Here is a 17,149-nt window from a genome sequence, read left to right as displayed (position 1 = left end):
GATGCCATATCAGATTGTATATTAATAATTTATAATGTAAAAGCTAGTATATCTACCACAATTTTTTATTTGTTTTAAATGAAACAAATCAATAGAATAAAGTGAACAAAATAATGACAGTAAATGTGTGAATTTTAGACTTACCCTAACCTGTATTGGAGGTGACCTGTAAAATAAACCATAAACCCTTTCTTACTTCCTACTTTAATATGAGGGAAAGAGGGAGAGAAACATTGCCATAATAAATTATTGTTTATTTACTATTGCAGGTCTTTTGGCTAAAAAAGCTGTTGAAGCTGGTCTGCATGTTAAACCTTATATAAGAACAAGTTTATCTCCAGGCAGTGGGATGGTTACACATTACCTCAGTTCAAGTGGAGTATTACCATATCTTAGTAAGCTCGGGTAAGTGATGGTTACCACTCTTTATATTGACATTGGTATTCAGCAGTGATTGAAACTACTTGTTAGGACCTTTCATATACAAAAAGAAGATAGAAAAAAACGCTTTAGTTCTACTTGTTGCCTTGCCATTACCACAAAATCTTTGAGGCCGTATCACTCAGCAGACATTTACTAGGCATATTCAATGAGCAGCAAGGCATTGTGTTGGCTACAAAGAAGTAGGAGATGTGATCTCTAATTTAAAGATGGAAACACAAGACAAACAAGTAAAACCAAGTAACAGTGACAGACAGGTAAGGGATGGTACCAAGTACTACATAATTTGCATGAGTCATGTAGATCATCAGTTTTCAGAACAGAGTGAGATCTTATAGGTTGCATTATTAACTGAGTAAATTATCTTAATTGAGGTTTTGTGAGATTATTGTATCCATTAAGCATAGGTTAGGTTGTCCCTGAACTTTGGAGAAAATAACATATTTTTTATGTACTAAAAAAAATAATTGATGCTAGCTGTGTTTTCACTGTGTATTTTGGAACATAGTGTCTTATGTAAACCAATTCTTTTGCAAAACTGCCTGCCAAGTTTTAGGTTTTTTTCTTTGTTTAGAAGAGTAGCTGAAAGTAATTTTGAGGATTATACCTGTAATTTTTAAGTTATATCATCTTGGAGTTTTTGTCAGGAGCTTTTCTTGGGTTTAGTTGGTTGAGAATTAAAAGATTACTCCTATCAGAGTACCCAATTACAGTGCCTCTTTGGGGGCCTTTGGTCAGATTGTTGCAGCCAGGTCCTCTTGATATTTGACAGTTTAAACCCCTTTGGAGGAAAGTATATCTATTTTTTTGAATGGTCATGTTATATTCCTAGCGAGTAGTATCTGAAGAATTTTCTTGCATAGTGTGATAAGTTTTGTGTCAGACTTAGTTAACCAAATTTAACTAGGGAGTGTCCTAAGTATCAGGGCTCTTCAGAGGTTTGCCTTCAGTACAGATAGCATGCCTGAGGGTCAGACTTGATTGCTCAAAAGCTGTGAAATGAACATGTTGATGAAGGTTCGTGTGTTGTGAATATTCTCTTCAGCAATCTTACTACAGTGATGGAAATGAAAGATAAGACTTGTCCTTTCTTTACAAATGTTGTGATTTTCTGCCCAATCACATTTATTTTTTGAAATGCAGATTTGAAATAGTTGGCTATGGATGTTCAACATGTGTGGGAAATACAGCACCCTTATCAGAAGCAGTTTTAAATGCAGTAAAACAGGTAAACTGTGTGGATCAGTAAGACATCCAAATGGTTTTTCCTAACTGTATTTCACTATTATCAAAAATATATATTAATGTATTTATACTTCTGTAGTCCTTGCATCTCTTGGAAAGAGTAACCTATCAATCATAAAATGATTCTTTGAAGTCATTTTTAGAACCCTGAACTAATTCCTTAATAGTGTAAGGAATTATTTTAGTTTATTTACAGTACTGATAGTTCTGTACCTAATAATTGGAAATAATGCTTTTGGTTATCATGCCCTCAGAAGTGTAATATTTGAGATTCCTTATATGTGATTATCCACATTTGTACCATCTCTTGAATTGAATATATTCATTTGTGTTTTTTGTTTTTTTGTTTTTTCAGGGTGATTTGGTTACTTGTGGAGTTTTATCTGGAAATAAAAATTTTGAAGGTCGTCTTTGTGATTGTGTTCGTGCCAATTATCTTGCTTCTCCACCCTTAGTGGTAGCTTATGCCATAGCAGGCACAGTGAATATAGATTTCCAGACAGAGCCTTTAGGTATCTTTTCCTTTATATGTATACATATATACCTGCACACACTTTTTTTCCCCAAAAGTTGTACTTTTGAAATGTTTCCTAGACTGTTCATTTATTGAATTACTTCAGAAAATCTTATCATGATGCATTACTAATTTTTGATTCATATGAAGAATATATAATGTGCAAGTAATTAGTTCTTTCAGATGCTTACACCTGAAGCACTCTTGTTGAATAATATACTTGGTTTCTATGATGTGTCTTTGAAAAGATGTGAACATTTTGAGGGAGTTACTTTTTATACTAAATTTCATATGAAAAATTTTTAACCAGGTACTGACCCTACTGGCAGGAATATTTACCTACATGATATTTGGCCTAGTCGAGAAGAAGTTCATCAGATAGAGGAAGAACATGTTGTATTATCCATGTTTAAAGCATTAAAAGAGAAGACAGAGGTAAGACTCTCATTTGTTTCTTAAAAGGTTTAATAAAGTGGCAGTGTTTCTTTATTTCATGTATCTTTCTGAATGGAATCAAAATTAAAATTACATTATTTTGAATACACAGTGAGTGACATTTTGTATCTGGAATCTCTAGTTTCTAATTAAGACTATCAGAATTGATTTATTTACTCATTAGAAATGTATAGCAAACATTTATATTTGGCATCCTGAACATGGACACACTTCATAGAACCTGCCCTTGTTTGTTGTTACCATTCCAATGGTTCAAAGTTCAAAAGAAACAAGAGCAGACATTGAAATCTCCCTCCCACCCATTCCTTAGCCATCTACTTTATCTCCTCAAAGGCAACCAGTTATGTCAGTTTCTTAAGCATTGTTCCAGAGATGTTTTGTGTATCTAGAAGCTAATACATACATTCACCCTTTTTAAAAAGAACTTAGAATATAAATATGAGAGCAAAAATGATAGTTATTCACTTAACAAATATTTATTGAGCCCCTAGTATGTGCCAGGCACTCTTCTAGCTGTTTGGAATATATCAGTGAAGAAAACACAAAGTTCTCAAGGGGAGAGGCAGATAGTAAACGGTAGACAGAATAATTAGGTAAATTGTACAATATGTTAAAAAGTAATGAGTGCTGTAGAAAATTACAGAACAGGGTAAAGAGAACCAATTGTGTAAAATTTGTGGAGTAGATTGCAGTTTTATATAGGATAGTTGAAAACATGGTATTTGAGCAAAGTTTTGAAGGAGGTGAACAAGTTAGTCATATATCTGAGCAAAGAACAGGGCTTACCAGGTAGAGGGACCAGTGTAAAGCCTTAAGGAGGGAACCGTAATGAAGGCAGTGTGACTAGAACATAGGAAGTAAGAAGGATGGTGGTAGGAAATGATGTCCAGATTACATAGGGAATTTTAGGCCATTATTAAAATTTAATCTTTTACTCTGAAGTGAGATGGAGAGCCATTGGAAGGTGTGGAACAGGAGTGTCATAATCAAAAAGATTGCACTGTCTTTGAATTGAAACTATATTGGGGCAAGAGGATTGGATAGTAAGAAGGATAGAGTCAGGAGGACCTATTGTATGTAGTAGTCCAAAGTGAAAAATGGTAATAGCATGGAACATTTGGGGTAGCAGTGGAGGTGGTGAGTAATGGTGAGATTTTGAACATAGTTTGAAGGCAGGACTAATAATACAGTGATGTAGGACAAATATGTTGGGGAAAAAAAAGGTTTATTCCATGATAATATCCTTAACTATTAAAAGTATACCCCAAAACACACTTAATGTTTTGTTTAAGTTAAGCAACATGTTTAGATCTTTCTAAATTCTTTAGCTTTTCTGGGGTTCTGTAAAGTCTTTTACATTCAGTTTATATTGAAACTTAACTCTTAGGGCATTCCTGAAAATCTGGTATATTGGAATTCGATGAGCAAATTTTATCAATTCAGTCCAAAAATGTCATAATTTTATAGAATGCAGTATCTTAGCTTTCTTTCCAAATGCATGAGGCCTATTTTCTTTTTTTAATTCTAACCTAAGTACTATGTTAATTTCCTCATTTTCATAAACCTTTTTCTGACTCCATTTTATCTTTCTTTTGGTTTATCAACCAAAACCATATTCACAGATGGGGAATAAACGGTGGAATTCTTTAGAAGTACCAGATTCAGTTTTGTTTCCATGGGATTTAAAGTCTACTTATATCAGATGTCCTTCATTTTTTGATAAGCTTGTAAGTACTTTTTTACTATTTGATATTTTAAAAATTGTTTGAAGTTTAAAAAACCTCATGAAGAGTTAAATGCCTTCAACATTTTTTACCTTTTAGACCAAAGAGCCAGTTGCACTCCAGCCTATTGAAAATGCCCATGTCTTATTATATCTGGGAGACTCTGTCACGACAGATCATATATCACCTGCTGGAAGCATTGCTAGGAGTAGTCCTGCTGCTAAGTATTTGACAAACAGAGGGTATGTGTACATGGTTATAGACTGTTTTTGTTTTATCTTTCTCATTAATTAAGAGGCTTTTACTGGTCATGTTCCTTTATCCAGTAAATTACATGCTATCATGGGTGCCTGACTTTCTATGTATTTGACCTAAGCAAAAACTGGGATACCTGTTGTACCTGCTTTTGCTTGTAACTTTAGAAATTGAAATTGCTATTTTAAATTGAGCCCTTGTCCATTAAATAAACAACTAATTGGAAACAGGAGTTTTCTTTTTCAGTGCTACTTTGTTGAAAAGTCAGATTGGTTTGACCTACCAAATAAAGCCTGATGGTTCTAACCATCTTCCAGTGTTGGACTGCACAATTTAAATGTGTGTATTTGGGGCTATAAAATGTACATGTGTGAGGCTAGGCTTGATCTGTATCAAATCAAAAGACAATGAATTTCTGCTTCTTGAGTGTAAAATTTCACAAGAATAATAAATGTGAATGTAAAGGAGATCATTTACATAGGATATATAAATCCAAAACTAGAAAGATTTTGTTTCATTTATGTGTGATTAATAACGTAAAGTTGCTCGGTTATCAAAGAACTGTTTTGACACCAGAGACAAAATTTTGCTAAAGGTAGAATTTGTGGTATTGCTGCCTGATTAGCTTTTTGATGCTTGAACTATGCAAATGATAAGACTTTTCATTGAAATATCTTATAAAAATCAGTGCTACATAGCTTGGTTTGACATGTAATACTGCATAGCTCTTACTATAATCTCATTAGTGCTATTGTGAAATCTGTGTTTGAATTTATTTTCTAGTTAATTGTAGTTTGGTGGGAATTAAAACACTTTTTGGTAGAAATTGCTAATAGCAACTCCATTTGGTATAATTTGATGAAGATAAATCAGTTTGTTTTACACACGGCTTTTGTTCATAGTGGTGAGAAATAAAATAAGTTTTATTTCTCCCAAATATTTTTTAAAAGGTGATTTCCATCTTGGTTGTAATTGTGACAAAGATTCCAACCCCCCCCCCCAAAGAAAAAGCCACCACTTCTCTCAAATACACAATTTTTATATTTATTGTAATTGCTGATATGGATTTCTTAGCACAGTTAATACCGTAGTTTTCGTCAGTTAAAAATTTTATTTTTAAAGACACTCAAACCCCTCTCCATCTCCATCCTGAAGTACAGTGTTTAAATGTACATCCTGAGATAAGATGTTTAAATTAGAAGAATATTTGTTGTCTTTACATAAAAGACCAAATTAGAGACTGATGGAAGTTGGTTATTGATTCTTGAGATGCTTACGCTCAGCTTTCTCATGTCCCTAAAAGGTCATTTATATAGTAACCAATCCAGTAGCAATGAATATCCATAGCACACAGATAATGGTGTCTAAATACCAAGTCTTAGGACAAGCAGCCATTTCGTCTTAGAGAAATGGTTGATTCCAGGTTTGGCCCTGGAAAATATACAAGATGATTCTAGATGTCTTATACCAAAAGCAAAAGAGCTATAGAGACTACCAAAGCGTGTTTTAATTCCCACCAAACTACAATTAACTTCCAGCCTTTCTGTCAAAAGGTCTCAGGAGCCAACTTGAATCTGTCACTGCTCAAAGATGGGACATGTTGAGCATCAATAAAGTTTGTCTTCATAGAAGTTTTCCAGCTAAAAAATGAAGAAGGAATAAGAGAAATAGAGTATCATCATTTTGCAGTCCCTAATGCAGTCTAGACAATGATGATCAATCACTGGTAGCATTCCAGAAAGAGAAAACTGGGTATCATGTGCTCCTGATGGAAGTAAGACCTATACAGCATTGTTGCAAAAATTAAAAACCCAAATCTTGTCAAGTCACTAGATTTGACATCTGGTTAACAAGAAATACAGGAGGGAGAACAACATATGAAATGATACTGTGGAGATGCAGTCAGCACGGTCTAGATATAGGAAACTACACTACAAATGACCTAATTTCTTTAGATAAAGTATAAGAGGAGACAAAAAAGGAGAGGGAACATATAGATTAGAAAAGACTTGAGATCAACTGGATGAATTTATAAACCATATTTGGATCTGATTGGAGCAAACCAACAACTAAAAAAGTAATAGGAAAACCAGGGACATTTGAATATTGACTGGCTAGCTGGTATTAAGAAGTTCGGAGGGTTTTGTTTGTAACAAGGTAGTATTTTTAAGTCCGTATCTTTTAGAGAAACATACTGAAATGTATACAGTTAAAATATGATATCTGAGTTTTCTTCAAAACAGTCTAATGGAGGATGATAAGAGAAGAAACAGATTCCATGAATTGATTATTGTAGAGTAGTGATAGGCTCCTGGGCATTCACTGTTCTGTTTTCTCTACTTTTGTGCATGCTTGAAATTTTCCATAATAAAAAAGTGTTTATGAGTAAGTTTTACAATTTAATAATGTGATTATTTTCCATCTAAAATAAAAACTAACTTTCATAACTTTGTTGCAGCCTTACCCCTCGTGAATTCAACTCTTATGGAGCCCGAAGAGGTAATGATGCTGTGATGACAAGAGGCACTTTCGCAAATATCAAGCTTTTTAATAAGTTCATTGGAAAACCAGCTCCAAAAACAGTTCATTTTCCATCAGGACAAACGGTAAGGATGTATACAGAGTATTTAGGCAGTTGCTAACTAGATCAAAATTTGTATTAAAATTTCTTATGTTTGTTTTAATCTACAGCTAGATGTATTTGAGGCTGCAGAGCTGTACCAGAAGGAAGGTATCCCACTGATTATTTTAGCAGGGAAGAAATATGGTTCAGGAAATTCAAGAGATTGGGCTGCCAAAGGACCATACTTGCTGGTATTGATTCTTAAATTGTATCTTAAACTTCAAAGAGTTTTAAATATTCCCTTTTGTCAGTAACATCCTGTCAAAGTTCATTTTGTTCATTTAGACTTTGTATGCCTACTTGGATCTCATCTGTGGGTGTTTTTAAGTGACCTTATATAATACGTTGTACTAATCTAGTTGCATTTTAATACTCTGAATTTAATTAAACTTACATCAGTCGTATTTGTGAAAATAAATGTGGTAGAGGGAAAGGGTATTCTGTCTTAAATTATTGCTTTATAATAATAATTATTTATACCCATTGGTAGGTTTTGTTTTGTTTTTTTTAAGAATTTATTTATTTATTTATGGCTGTGTTGGCTCTTCGCTTCTGTGCGAGGGCTTTCTCTAGTTGTGGCAAGTGGGGGCCACTCCTCATCGCAGTGCGCGGGCCTCTCACTATCGCGGCCTCTCTTGTTACGGAGCACAGGTTCCAGACGCGCAGGCTCAGTAGTTGTGGCTCACGGGGCTAGTTGCTCCGCGGCATGTGGGATCTTCCCGGACCGGGGCACAAACCCGTGTCCCCTGCATTGGCAGGCAGGTTCTCAACCACTGCGCCACCAGGGAAGCCCCCCCATTGGTAGTTTTACTAGCCCCCTTTTCATTTACTTTTCTCTGATTTGCTCCATCAAAGGTTAACGACTCAGAGATAGTGGGCCACGTTTTACTTTTATCTTTTTCCAAATAGGTGATATTGGTCCCTGGCTGTCTGCTAGGAAGACATTTCTGTTGAGACTGTTTCCTTGTTGAAGAGCAAATAGGGGATCTGTTGGAGAGATAGTCCTGTGACGTGTGCTCTCTGCCATTTCATACTCACACTGTGCTTCTCTTTACAATTGTAGTTGTTGAAAAGGCTGGTCAAAATACAGCCCTCATAGCTATTATAATCATACAAACGTCATTTGTTTTGAATCTTTAATTCCCCTCCCCCTTAAAATGTAAATACTCTAAGGAGTTATGGGAATAAGTCTAATTCTTTCGTCTTTGTAAGATAATAATTTTAAGTACCAGCATACTTCAGAGATACTCCAGTTTCGGTTCTTCACCACTGCAAGAAAGTGATTATCACAATGAAGCGAGCTGCACAAGTTTTTTGGTTTCCCAGTGCATATAAAAAGTTATGTTTACACTGCACTGTAGTCTGTTAAGTGTGCAACAGCATATCTAAAAAAAATTGTACATACTTTAATTAAAAAATACTTTATTGCTAAAAAATGCTAGCCATCATCTGAGCCTTCAGCAAGTTGTATAGTAACATCAAAGATCACTTGTCACAGATCACCATAACAAATAAAATAATAATGAAAACATTTGAAATATTACAAGAATTACCAAAATGTGACACACACAGGAAGTGAGCAAATGCTGTTAGAAAAATGGAGCCTGTAGACTTGCTTGACACAGAATTGCCAAAAAACTTCAATTTGTTAAAAAACATAGTATCTGCAAAGCTCAGTAAAAACAAGGTATGTCTATATCGTGAATATTAATTATAGGTATAGGTTCCCTTTTTTTCCTCAAGTTTTTTTAGCTTTTTTTGTTGTTGTTGCGGGCTTTCCTCATATAGCTGTTGATCCTTAGCTGTCCATTCAGTTAGACATTAAAAAACTGATTACAAGCTGTAGTTGTGAGCTGCATTTTGTTAGTGGGCCTTACTAATGATAAGCTACCTTTTTCATTGAGATAACCCTATATGTTAGCATCTGTAAATACTTTCTCTGGGCCATTCAGTGAGACCCATTGAAGAAACAGACTTACTCCCCCCATTTCTGATAGTATTCTCACCCAGACTTCCCGTGAGCCTAGTGTTCCTCCTCAGTCTAGAGCATCCATCCTCTATAGGATGATGGCACTCCCAAGGGGTGCAACAAAATCTTACTCTTTTTATGTATGAAGTATAGATACACATATAAAAACAGATACACAGTATATTTGTGACATTAAATTTTTGGGGGGTGGGCAATGAGGAGGAAGATGTGATTAGAAGGGAAATGTCTAAAACTCCTTAGGAGGATAATAATGAAAAAAAGTAGAGAAACATGGGTCTTTAGCTGATTTTGTCCAGAGAATAGCCTCCTCTCTTGAGTGGGAACTGAGCTGGAGATCTTACTGCTTTTTATAGACTTCTAACTAGTATCCCAGTGTTCTGAGAAACTCATGCCTCTGAGTCTCAAGCCTTTTCTAGGTTCTTTGTTGCAAATTGACTCAAATCTTACTGGTATCACCCTAGTTTCAGTTTATCAGTTTGTAGTTTCAACATTGTCTGCTAAGTCAGTTACCTGTCTCTGTTTTCTAAATATTTATAAAATTTGCACATCCTGTTCCCTTTGTTGCTATGGGTTTACACTTCTTTATTTTATTTCAGTGGCAATTTAAAAGGGAGTGTTGATGAACACATATGTTAGATCTACCATAATTAAACAGAAATCCTCCTGAGCCCTTTTTGAGTTTAAAGCAGCTGCCCCCAATTATAGAGAGTGCTTACTATATGGTAGGCACTGGCAGTACTTAACCCTGGAGTGGCCGAGGGGCAGTTAGAAGGAGTTAAGGAGCTACTTAGAGAAAAATAAACTATAAAAGATTTCTTTAAATACTTTGATATAACACTGACCTTTTAGTATGGGGTATTGGGTTTAAAGTTTTTGCAGAAAAGCCAAAAGTAGAATTTTTTTCCTTTTAAAATGCTCAGTAAAGCAACTTTCAGAGATGAATGGAGGAAATAAAATGCATGTTTGTTACAGGGTGTGAAAGCTGTTTTGGCTGAAAGTTATGAAAAAATTCACAAAGATCATTTGATTGGAATTGGCATAGCTCCACTTCAGTTCCTTCCAGGAGAAAATGCAGATTCTTTGGGCCTCTCTGGCAGAGAAACATTTTCTTTAACATTTCCTGAAGAACTGTCTCCTGGAGTTACGTTAAATATAAAGGTATATCTAAAATTCTCAAATATATGATTGTGTACTATATATTTAAATAGATGGTTGTAAATTGAGTAAGAAACAATTACTGTAAATTGCATACTAATGTCAGTTAGTGAACAAATTGTAGTTTAAGAAGGCTCTGTTTTCTCTGTACTTAAACGGATGTTAATATAGTTGATGTTCTCCGAGGAAAAGTAAAAAACACCGTATACTTAGTCCAGAAAGAAGACATGGACTTCCAGTTACACACGTTAACTTCCTTTTCCTCGTTAGAAGCTCTCTCTGTCCTGATCTAATTTTATCCCAGGCACGTATACACCACTTTAGGAGAAGCCAAAATTGAGTGTTCAGGGTTAGAGTAACACAGACTTTACAACCAAGAAAAAAGGAAAAAGTAGCAATATTATATGCAATGAATATTTAACATAAAATGAACATGAGTAACAACTTCCCTAATTAGTAAGTCAAAATCTAAATCATTTGATTTAATGTTTTAGGTGATACGATGCTTGTTATTTAGAATTAGGGACAAAAATAACGTGTTTTTCTACTTAGCTGTGAAGCCTGTGGTTTGGTATCTTAGGTGTTTTCAAGCAGGAGAAATGTTTCTCAGAGAGAATATGAGTATAGTCATTGAATATGAAGACAGATGGTCTTAACCACTAAGTAAAACTGTAGATTTTACCACTCATGTGAGATGTTTTTGTTTGTTTAAAGACAAGCACTGGAAAAGTATTCAGCGTGATTGCTTCCTTTGAAAATGATGTGGAAATAACATTGTTCAAACATGGAGGATTATTAAACTTTGTGGCACGAAAATTCTCATAGTATCTACTCACCATGGATACCTTTCATAACTGGTAACTGCAAACAAAGCCTTTTGTGCTGGACCCAGGAATCCTTACCATGGAGCTGCAGATAGTCCCAGTATGCTCACTTATCTCATCCATGGATGTAAATGATTATGAATCAATGTAGTGACTGAAATGAAATCTTCTTGATTTTAAATAATATACGAATGGTGCTATTAACATTGCTAAAATCAGCGTGTGAAGTGTGTTGTGGAAGAGGCCTGTAAGTATGGGGGGATATTTTATCAGACCATTTTGTAAATAAAGGCAGAATTTGAACTTGTGTTAAAGATTCTTATATGAGTAACCTTCCTGAAGTCTTTCGTTTAGTTTTGCACCTATAAAACTGTATACTACTGTTTGTTGGTTTAAGAGTAGCAGATTGAAATATAACAAGCCAGATAACTAAAATTGTGGAAGGTGAAATCTGATTTATAAGTGGATTTTCAGATATATTCGTTCCTTTTCAGAATTGAGTTACACATAGTTGTCATTCTTAGTTTGTAATATAAGCCAGGGTTATCCTAAGTCTCAGTCTAACTGCAAGGGATAGAACCTGCCCCATACACAATCATTCTGTCCAATCCAGCCAAGGTTTCCTCCACATCAGAAGGTGGACTGTTACAGAATACAATTGATTGCGTAGCACCATGTATTGGCAGTGAAAATATGTATCACATATGCAGCCCTTAATTTTTCAGTAATTTGCTACTGTGACCCTGGCAAGCCTCAGATGGCATTATATCAATTGGATTATTTTGCTCACTCTGTGTGATACTGTAACTTCCTATAACCTAATATTTTAGGTATTATTAACTAAAAGTCCACACTCTTTTATGGTTGCTGAAGAGAACTTTATTTAATCATTAAACGCTAACATGATTTCCTCTAGATTTTTAAATTATCCACCCTAAATTATATGGTTGTTCAACCCTAAACATTTTTTAAATGTTGGTTACTTCTTAATTATTTAAATCGATTTCCTGTCATTTTGAATCATTTTACCTGGGATGCATGATACTATTAATTATATATGCTTTTGCTAACCGTCAGGATAAAACACTTAAGTTATTGCTGTCTGAATACTGTATTTTCTCTATTTGCATGTCTGTTTATCACATCAAATGTTATGTCAACAAGAAGTTTGTCAACTTTTAAGAAAAAGGTTGGATAATTAATTCCAAAAAGTCCTATACCTTTTTTTTTAATTAAGAAATTAAACTTAGCAGGCAAAAGGTTAATTGTAGTGATTTTTTTCCCACATGGAGATCATCATATGACCTAGTTAAGTTACTGCAGTTCAGAATTAGCTCACATTGCACAGAATAAAGAATTGTGTTTTTTTTAAGCTAAAATGCTGAAATTACCAAACCAGTGGGTAAAGACCACTGAGAACTTTGCACATAATCAAATCATACAATCTTTCGAAAATATTCTGCAAATATGTGTTTAGACAATTAGATGGACTAGAGTTTGGCAAAATGATTTCCCTTTTATTTAAATTTTTTATAAATATTTTCTTTGATACTTTCAAATCACATTGTGTTCTTGATATTTTATAATGCTGTGTATTTGTCAGTGCATATGTTTTTAATTTACATGAAAACATGAATTAGGGATGGAGAATTTACAAGTTGAACATTAAAATATCTGTTACAGGCTTTGAAGAAATGATAATCCAGATTGTTACGTGTGGGGAAAACATCTGTTTTATTTTTAAGCCATACTGTAATATAATACGTAACCTACGGGCAGAGGCCTGGGCATCATCATAAACAGCACATCTAGGAGATGAAGAGATGAAGAGATGTTAGAGCTAGCCAGCTATGAATTAAACATTTATATTTCCAGTCTACCCAGTCCAGTAATAATTCAAGCAGATCTTGTATTTCAGGAACAAAATCAAGGTTCTCTTAATCTCTTGCTTATATACAATGAACCAAAAAGCTTGGTAAGCAATGGCTATCAATTTGTGAGGAGAGTCATGGATGTATGTCCCAGAGCATACTTATATTTCTGCCTCCAGCCAAATTCTGTGTTTGCAAAAATGTGGCCCCTGTTGGTTTTTATTGTTTTACTTATCTCCTTTGTTGAATATATCTGGATAATTTTGTGTTCTAAAAAAATACACGAATATTGTGGCAGGAAGTATAATAGGCCCCTTAGAGAAGGAAGTTAGTGTTGTGACTTTGAAAGTACAATTTCAAAGGTCATTATCAACAGCAGCATTTTTGTTATATTTTAAGAAACATTATGCTACATACCATTGCCATATTTCATGCCTTTGGGTTGCTAATCGCTGAAAATGTCGTCCAGTCACTGAATTGCCATTAGTATACCTAAAAAGTTTCCAAGATGACAGTTGTTACTTCCTGTTTTATCTCCAAGCTGACATTTGAATGAGAGGTATTAGACTCCCTTTCGCTAAATTGCTCAGTTTTTCACTGGGAATCAAAATTCAGTGGTACTAAAGGACAAAAAGTACAGCTAAGACCTAAATCAGAATTCTAGTTGTTTGCATATATGGTAACAGTGTTGTGTGCATTCGCCTTCTCAGTGTTGAGTGAGAGGATGAGGAGAAATTATTTGACTGACATTTTTCTGTGGTTGAATTAAAAAACACCTTTCTTTTGCCTTCAGGTTTAGGAGAAAGTGCTAAGATACTGGATGTTGACCCTATCTTAGTTTGATTTGGAGTTAAAAAAGAGAGGGGAAGGAGGTGGACTTAGTCTTCTTTAGTGACTTTTCCCCTAAAGTGTGATAGTGCTGATGTTTCTATCAATTTTACACATGATATGTAATTATGAAACCATATATCTCACTTAAGTAAATATAAATCATTGTCTATTATTTAAAGCCAACAAAACAGTATAACAGTTTTAAGTTCAATAATTTTAAGTATTGTATAGAAATATATTGGAGGCAAAGTTCAGTTGATGACAATTGTGTATATGTTACTGATGCTGTAAATTATTTTTAATAAAGAAAATTGTATTATCACATATTTGACTCTTGTTATAAAATATTTTGTGGTAATTAAAAAATAAAATATAACTTAAAAAGAAATAGGATACCATCCAGAAATTTCTCTTCAAACATGTTAGTTAAATGTTCAGACATTAGTTATTCCCAATATAACTGCCAAAATGAGAATGAAAACCAAGATAAAGTTTGCAGTAGGAATAGCCTCGAGGAAACAATAAGTAAAGTTGAACTTGATTCAAGGGTTGTTCCAACAGGTACTTAGATTCATGGAATAACATTTTTAGAGTTGAAAAGACTAATCTCTCACCCAAAGCAGGATCCCTTGTCTAAATAACATCTAACTGGGTGACCTTTTCTTGAACATTCAAGAGATGGGAGACTGTGCTAGGCAACCCATTCTGATGAATAAGTTGGACCCTCCACAAGTTGCCCTGAACATAACCTCCATACTCTAGATCTTTTTTTATGGAGGTAATTTATGTTAAAGTGAACATTTAGGACTGAATTCATCTCATGCTACAAAGTTGTGTATTACAGGAGGAAAGGGCCTTTTCTTGATGGATGCAGGATGGAGGTGCTATGTTTTCATGAGCCTCTATGCTTTAGGACCAGCTGGTGGTGTCACTTCTCCTTCCACTGGCTATTCATCAGCACTCTCTTGAAGCAAGTCATCTGGAGCTGGGAGCCAGGGCCATGAGCCTCTAAAGTAATGTTTTGTAAGTATGGTCAGCTGCCCACTGATCTAAAAATATCTGCCCTTTCTCCCACTCTTAATAGCAACCTAAATGAGTAATTGAAATCTACTAAAATTTGGTATTCATAAACTAAAATTAGTACATTATTAGTTTTCTCAGGATTCCAATTCAGTATCCTAAGATTTATTTGCTTTACAATATTAATACAGACACATGGTGATAGTTTGAATATTTGAATATCCAGAGTTTTTGAGGAAGCCTAGTGCAACACCAGTGTTGCATTTTCTTAGTTTATGGTTTTCACTTGATGCCACCTTTGTTTTTTAATTATAAATTAGTTTAGCTTCAGCTTGTTTTAATTTGATGTGAGTTGTTTGGCTGATAAGTTTTCCAAAACATCAGATTATAAAGCTTGTGTTTAGTATACAAAAATGGAACATTTATTGCAGAAGCAGATGTATACGTAATCCCACAGAATTTGCTTGTGTAATGACAATTGTGTTGTCTCTGAATTTTGTGTTTACATGATGATGGCACTGAATTTTTAGCATTTTAAACAACCTGCAATATATAGCTGTATCACAAAACTAGTGGGCTATTATGTTTTATAGGATGTTTTATAATATAAAATCATATCTATAATCTCACTCTGCAGATTGTTCCATTTTGTTTCACTCCAATTTTTGATCACTAAACTGAGAGCCAATATCTAAGTGTCCTAGTGGCCAGGTGGAGAAGGAAAAAACTTGTTAATACAACAGTGACATGACATTTCTTGTCTATCAGATTGGTGGAATTTTTTCGTTATCATGGTATCCAATATTGGCATTATTGAGGAAAAACATGATTTGGTAGCATGTATTAAGAGCCTTAGAAATGTTCATTCTCTTAGACCCAGTAATATGACTGAGCAGTGTATCTTAAAGACATTTAACCAGATCAATAGAGGTGGAATAGTGAGAGGGTGGAGAGAATTCAGGACCTGCCTGAGGGAAGAGAATGCAGAGGGGCCTAACAAGGCCATTGGGAGTCAGATTCTGGTTACAGATAATCCAAATCAAAGTTTGTCTTTGACACCCTAAAGGAATGAGACATCAAGAATGCTGCCCTGGGGCTGTAAAAAAGCCCTGCTACTTGGAAATTAGAAGTGAAGCAGATAAGAACCATATCTAAAGGGAGAAAAGAGGCGATCTCTCAATAGATGGTTGATAGCGGTTTGGGAAACCACCAAGTCAATCAATCAAGGTCACTCTAACCAGAGTGTGCTGTATCCTGGGTGGCGGGGGGCACAGGGGGAGAGGGAGATGTGCATGGACAAAAACAGACCAAGTTGCAGACATGAGTGATGTCTAGAACTCTCCTCCAGTAGAGAAAGTGCTCTGTACTGTCAGGTTCTGCTTGGTTGCAGACGTATCTCAAACTGGCTATCAGAGCCAGGTGACCTTGACAATTAAGGTCACCCAGCCAGCCTGGCTGTTATGCTGTGATTCCCAAGGCAGCCTCCTGATAATCATGTGGTTCTGCACTTCCCTGCAGAGGGAGAATCCACTGATTGAACTACCTAAATAAGGATTCTCATCCAATCACCAGTTCTATTTCTCAGTGTAAATGAATCACTTATCACACCAGACCTGAACCGTGGTCATCTCAGCCCCCGGGGTGACCTGTTAGGGCGGACTTCACGCTTCCTTTACATCTTGAGAATAGAAAACTCGGCACTGTGCAAGAGCTTAAACTAGAAGTTGGGTGACCAGGTCTGGTTGAGGCTCTGTGCCCTCTAGACTTCAGTTTCCCCATCAATACAAGGAACGTGTGGACATAACTGATAAATTAGACAATTTCACGTTCTAACATTCCAGTATCCCGGGAGAGCTAGGTCCTGTGCAGAACGCTGCCAGGCCAAACTCCCAGGTCCTCCGAGCTGAACTCTTGCTGTTTTGGGGGACAGGATGGGTTTGAGGCCACCTCGGCCACGCTTGCGAAGCCTCTGGGATACGTGTTTCCAGCAGGAGCGAAGGGAGGGCGAGGAAAGAAAAACGAGGACGCGAATTCTACCCAGACAACTAGAATCCTGAGATAAGGCCAAGAAGCCTCCACAGCTACGTGGACTGGGAGGAACTGCAAGGTACCACTCAAGAGCTGAAAGCCTGCTAAATGGCTACTCACCAAAGGGAGGGGCGGGGCGGAATCTGGAAGAGCCAATCATAAACAAGAAATC

General features: G+C 35.5%; 1 protein-coding gene across 1 annotated transcript in view; it reads left to right on the top strand.

Moving 5' to 3' along the window:
- The window catches only part of IREB2 (iron responsive element binding protein 2), a 49,813-nt gene extending 35,571 nt beyond the window's left edge, over positions 1–14,242 (top strand). Inside the window, exons 13-22 of the mRNA XM_081227478.1 lie at positions 270–405; positions 1,585–1,669; positions 2,042–2,198; positions 2,511–2,635; positions 4,279–4,383; positions 4,480–4,622; positions 7,094–7,241; positions 7,327–7,449; positions 10,221–10,406; positions 11,118–14,242. Of these exons, the coding sequence (XP_081083604.1) occupies positions 270–405; positions 1,585–1,669; positions 2,042–2,198; positions 2,511–2,635; positions 4,279–4,383; positions 4,480–4,622; positions 7,094–7,241; positions 7,327–7,449; positions 10,221–10,406; positions 11,118–11,228 (1,319 nt within the window). The 3' untranslated portion in view covers positions 11,229–14,242. The remainder of the gene's footprint in view (positions 1–269; positions 406–1,584; positions 1,670–2,041; positions 2,199–2,510; positions 2,636–4,278; positions 4,384–4,479; positions 4,623–7,093; positions 7,242–7,326; positions 7,450–10,220; positions 10,407–11,117) is intronic.
- The last annotated feature ends 2,907 nt before the right edge of the window (positions 14,243–17,149 follow it).

This window comes from Mesoplodon bidens (assembly GCF_964165515.1).
Source record: "Mesoplodon bidens genome assembly, chromosome: 3".
Lineage (NCBI taxonomy): Eukaryota > Metazoa > Chordata > Mammalia > Artiodactyla > Ziphiidae > Mesoplodon > Mesoplodon bidens.
Note: the sequence above shows the minus strand (reverse complement) of the source record. Positions and strands in the feature narration are given on the sequence as shown.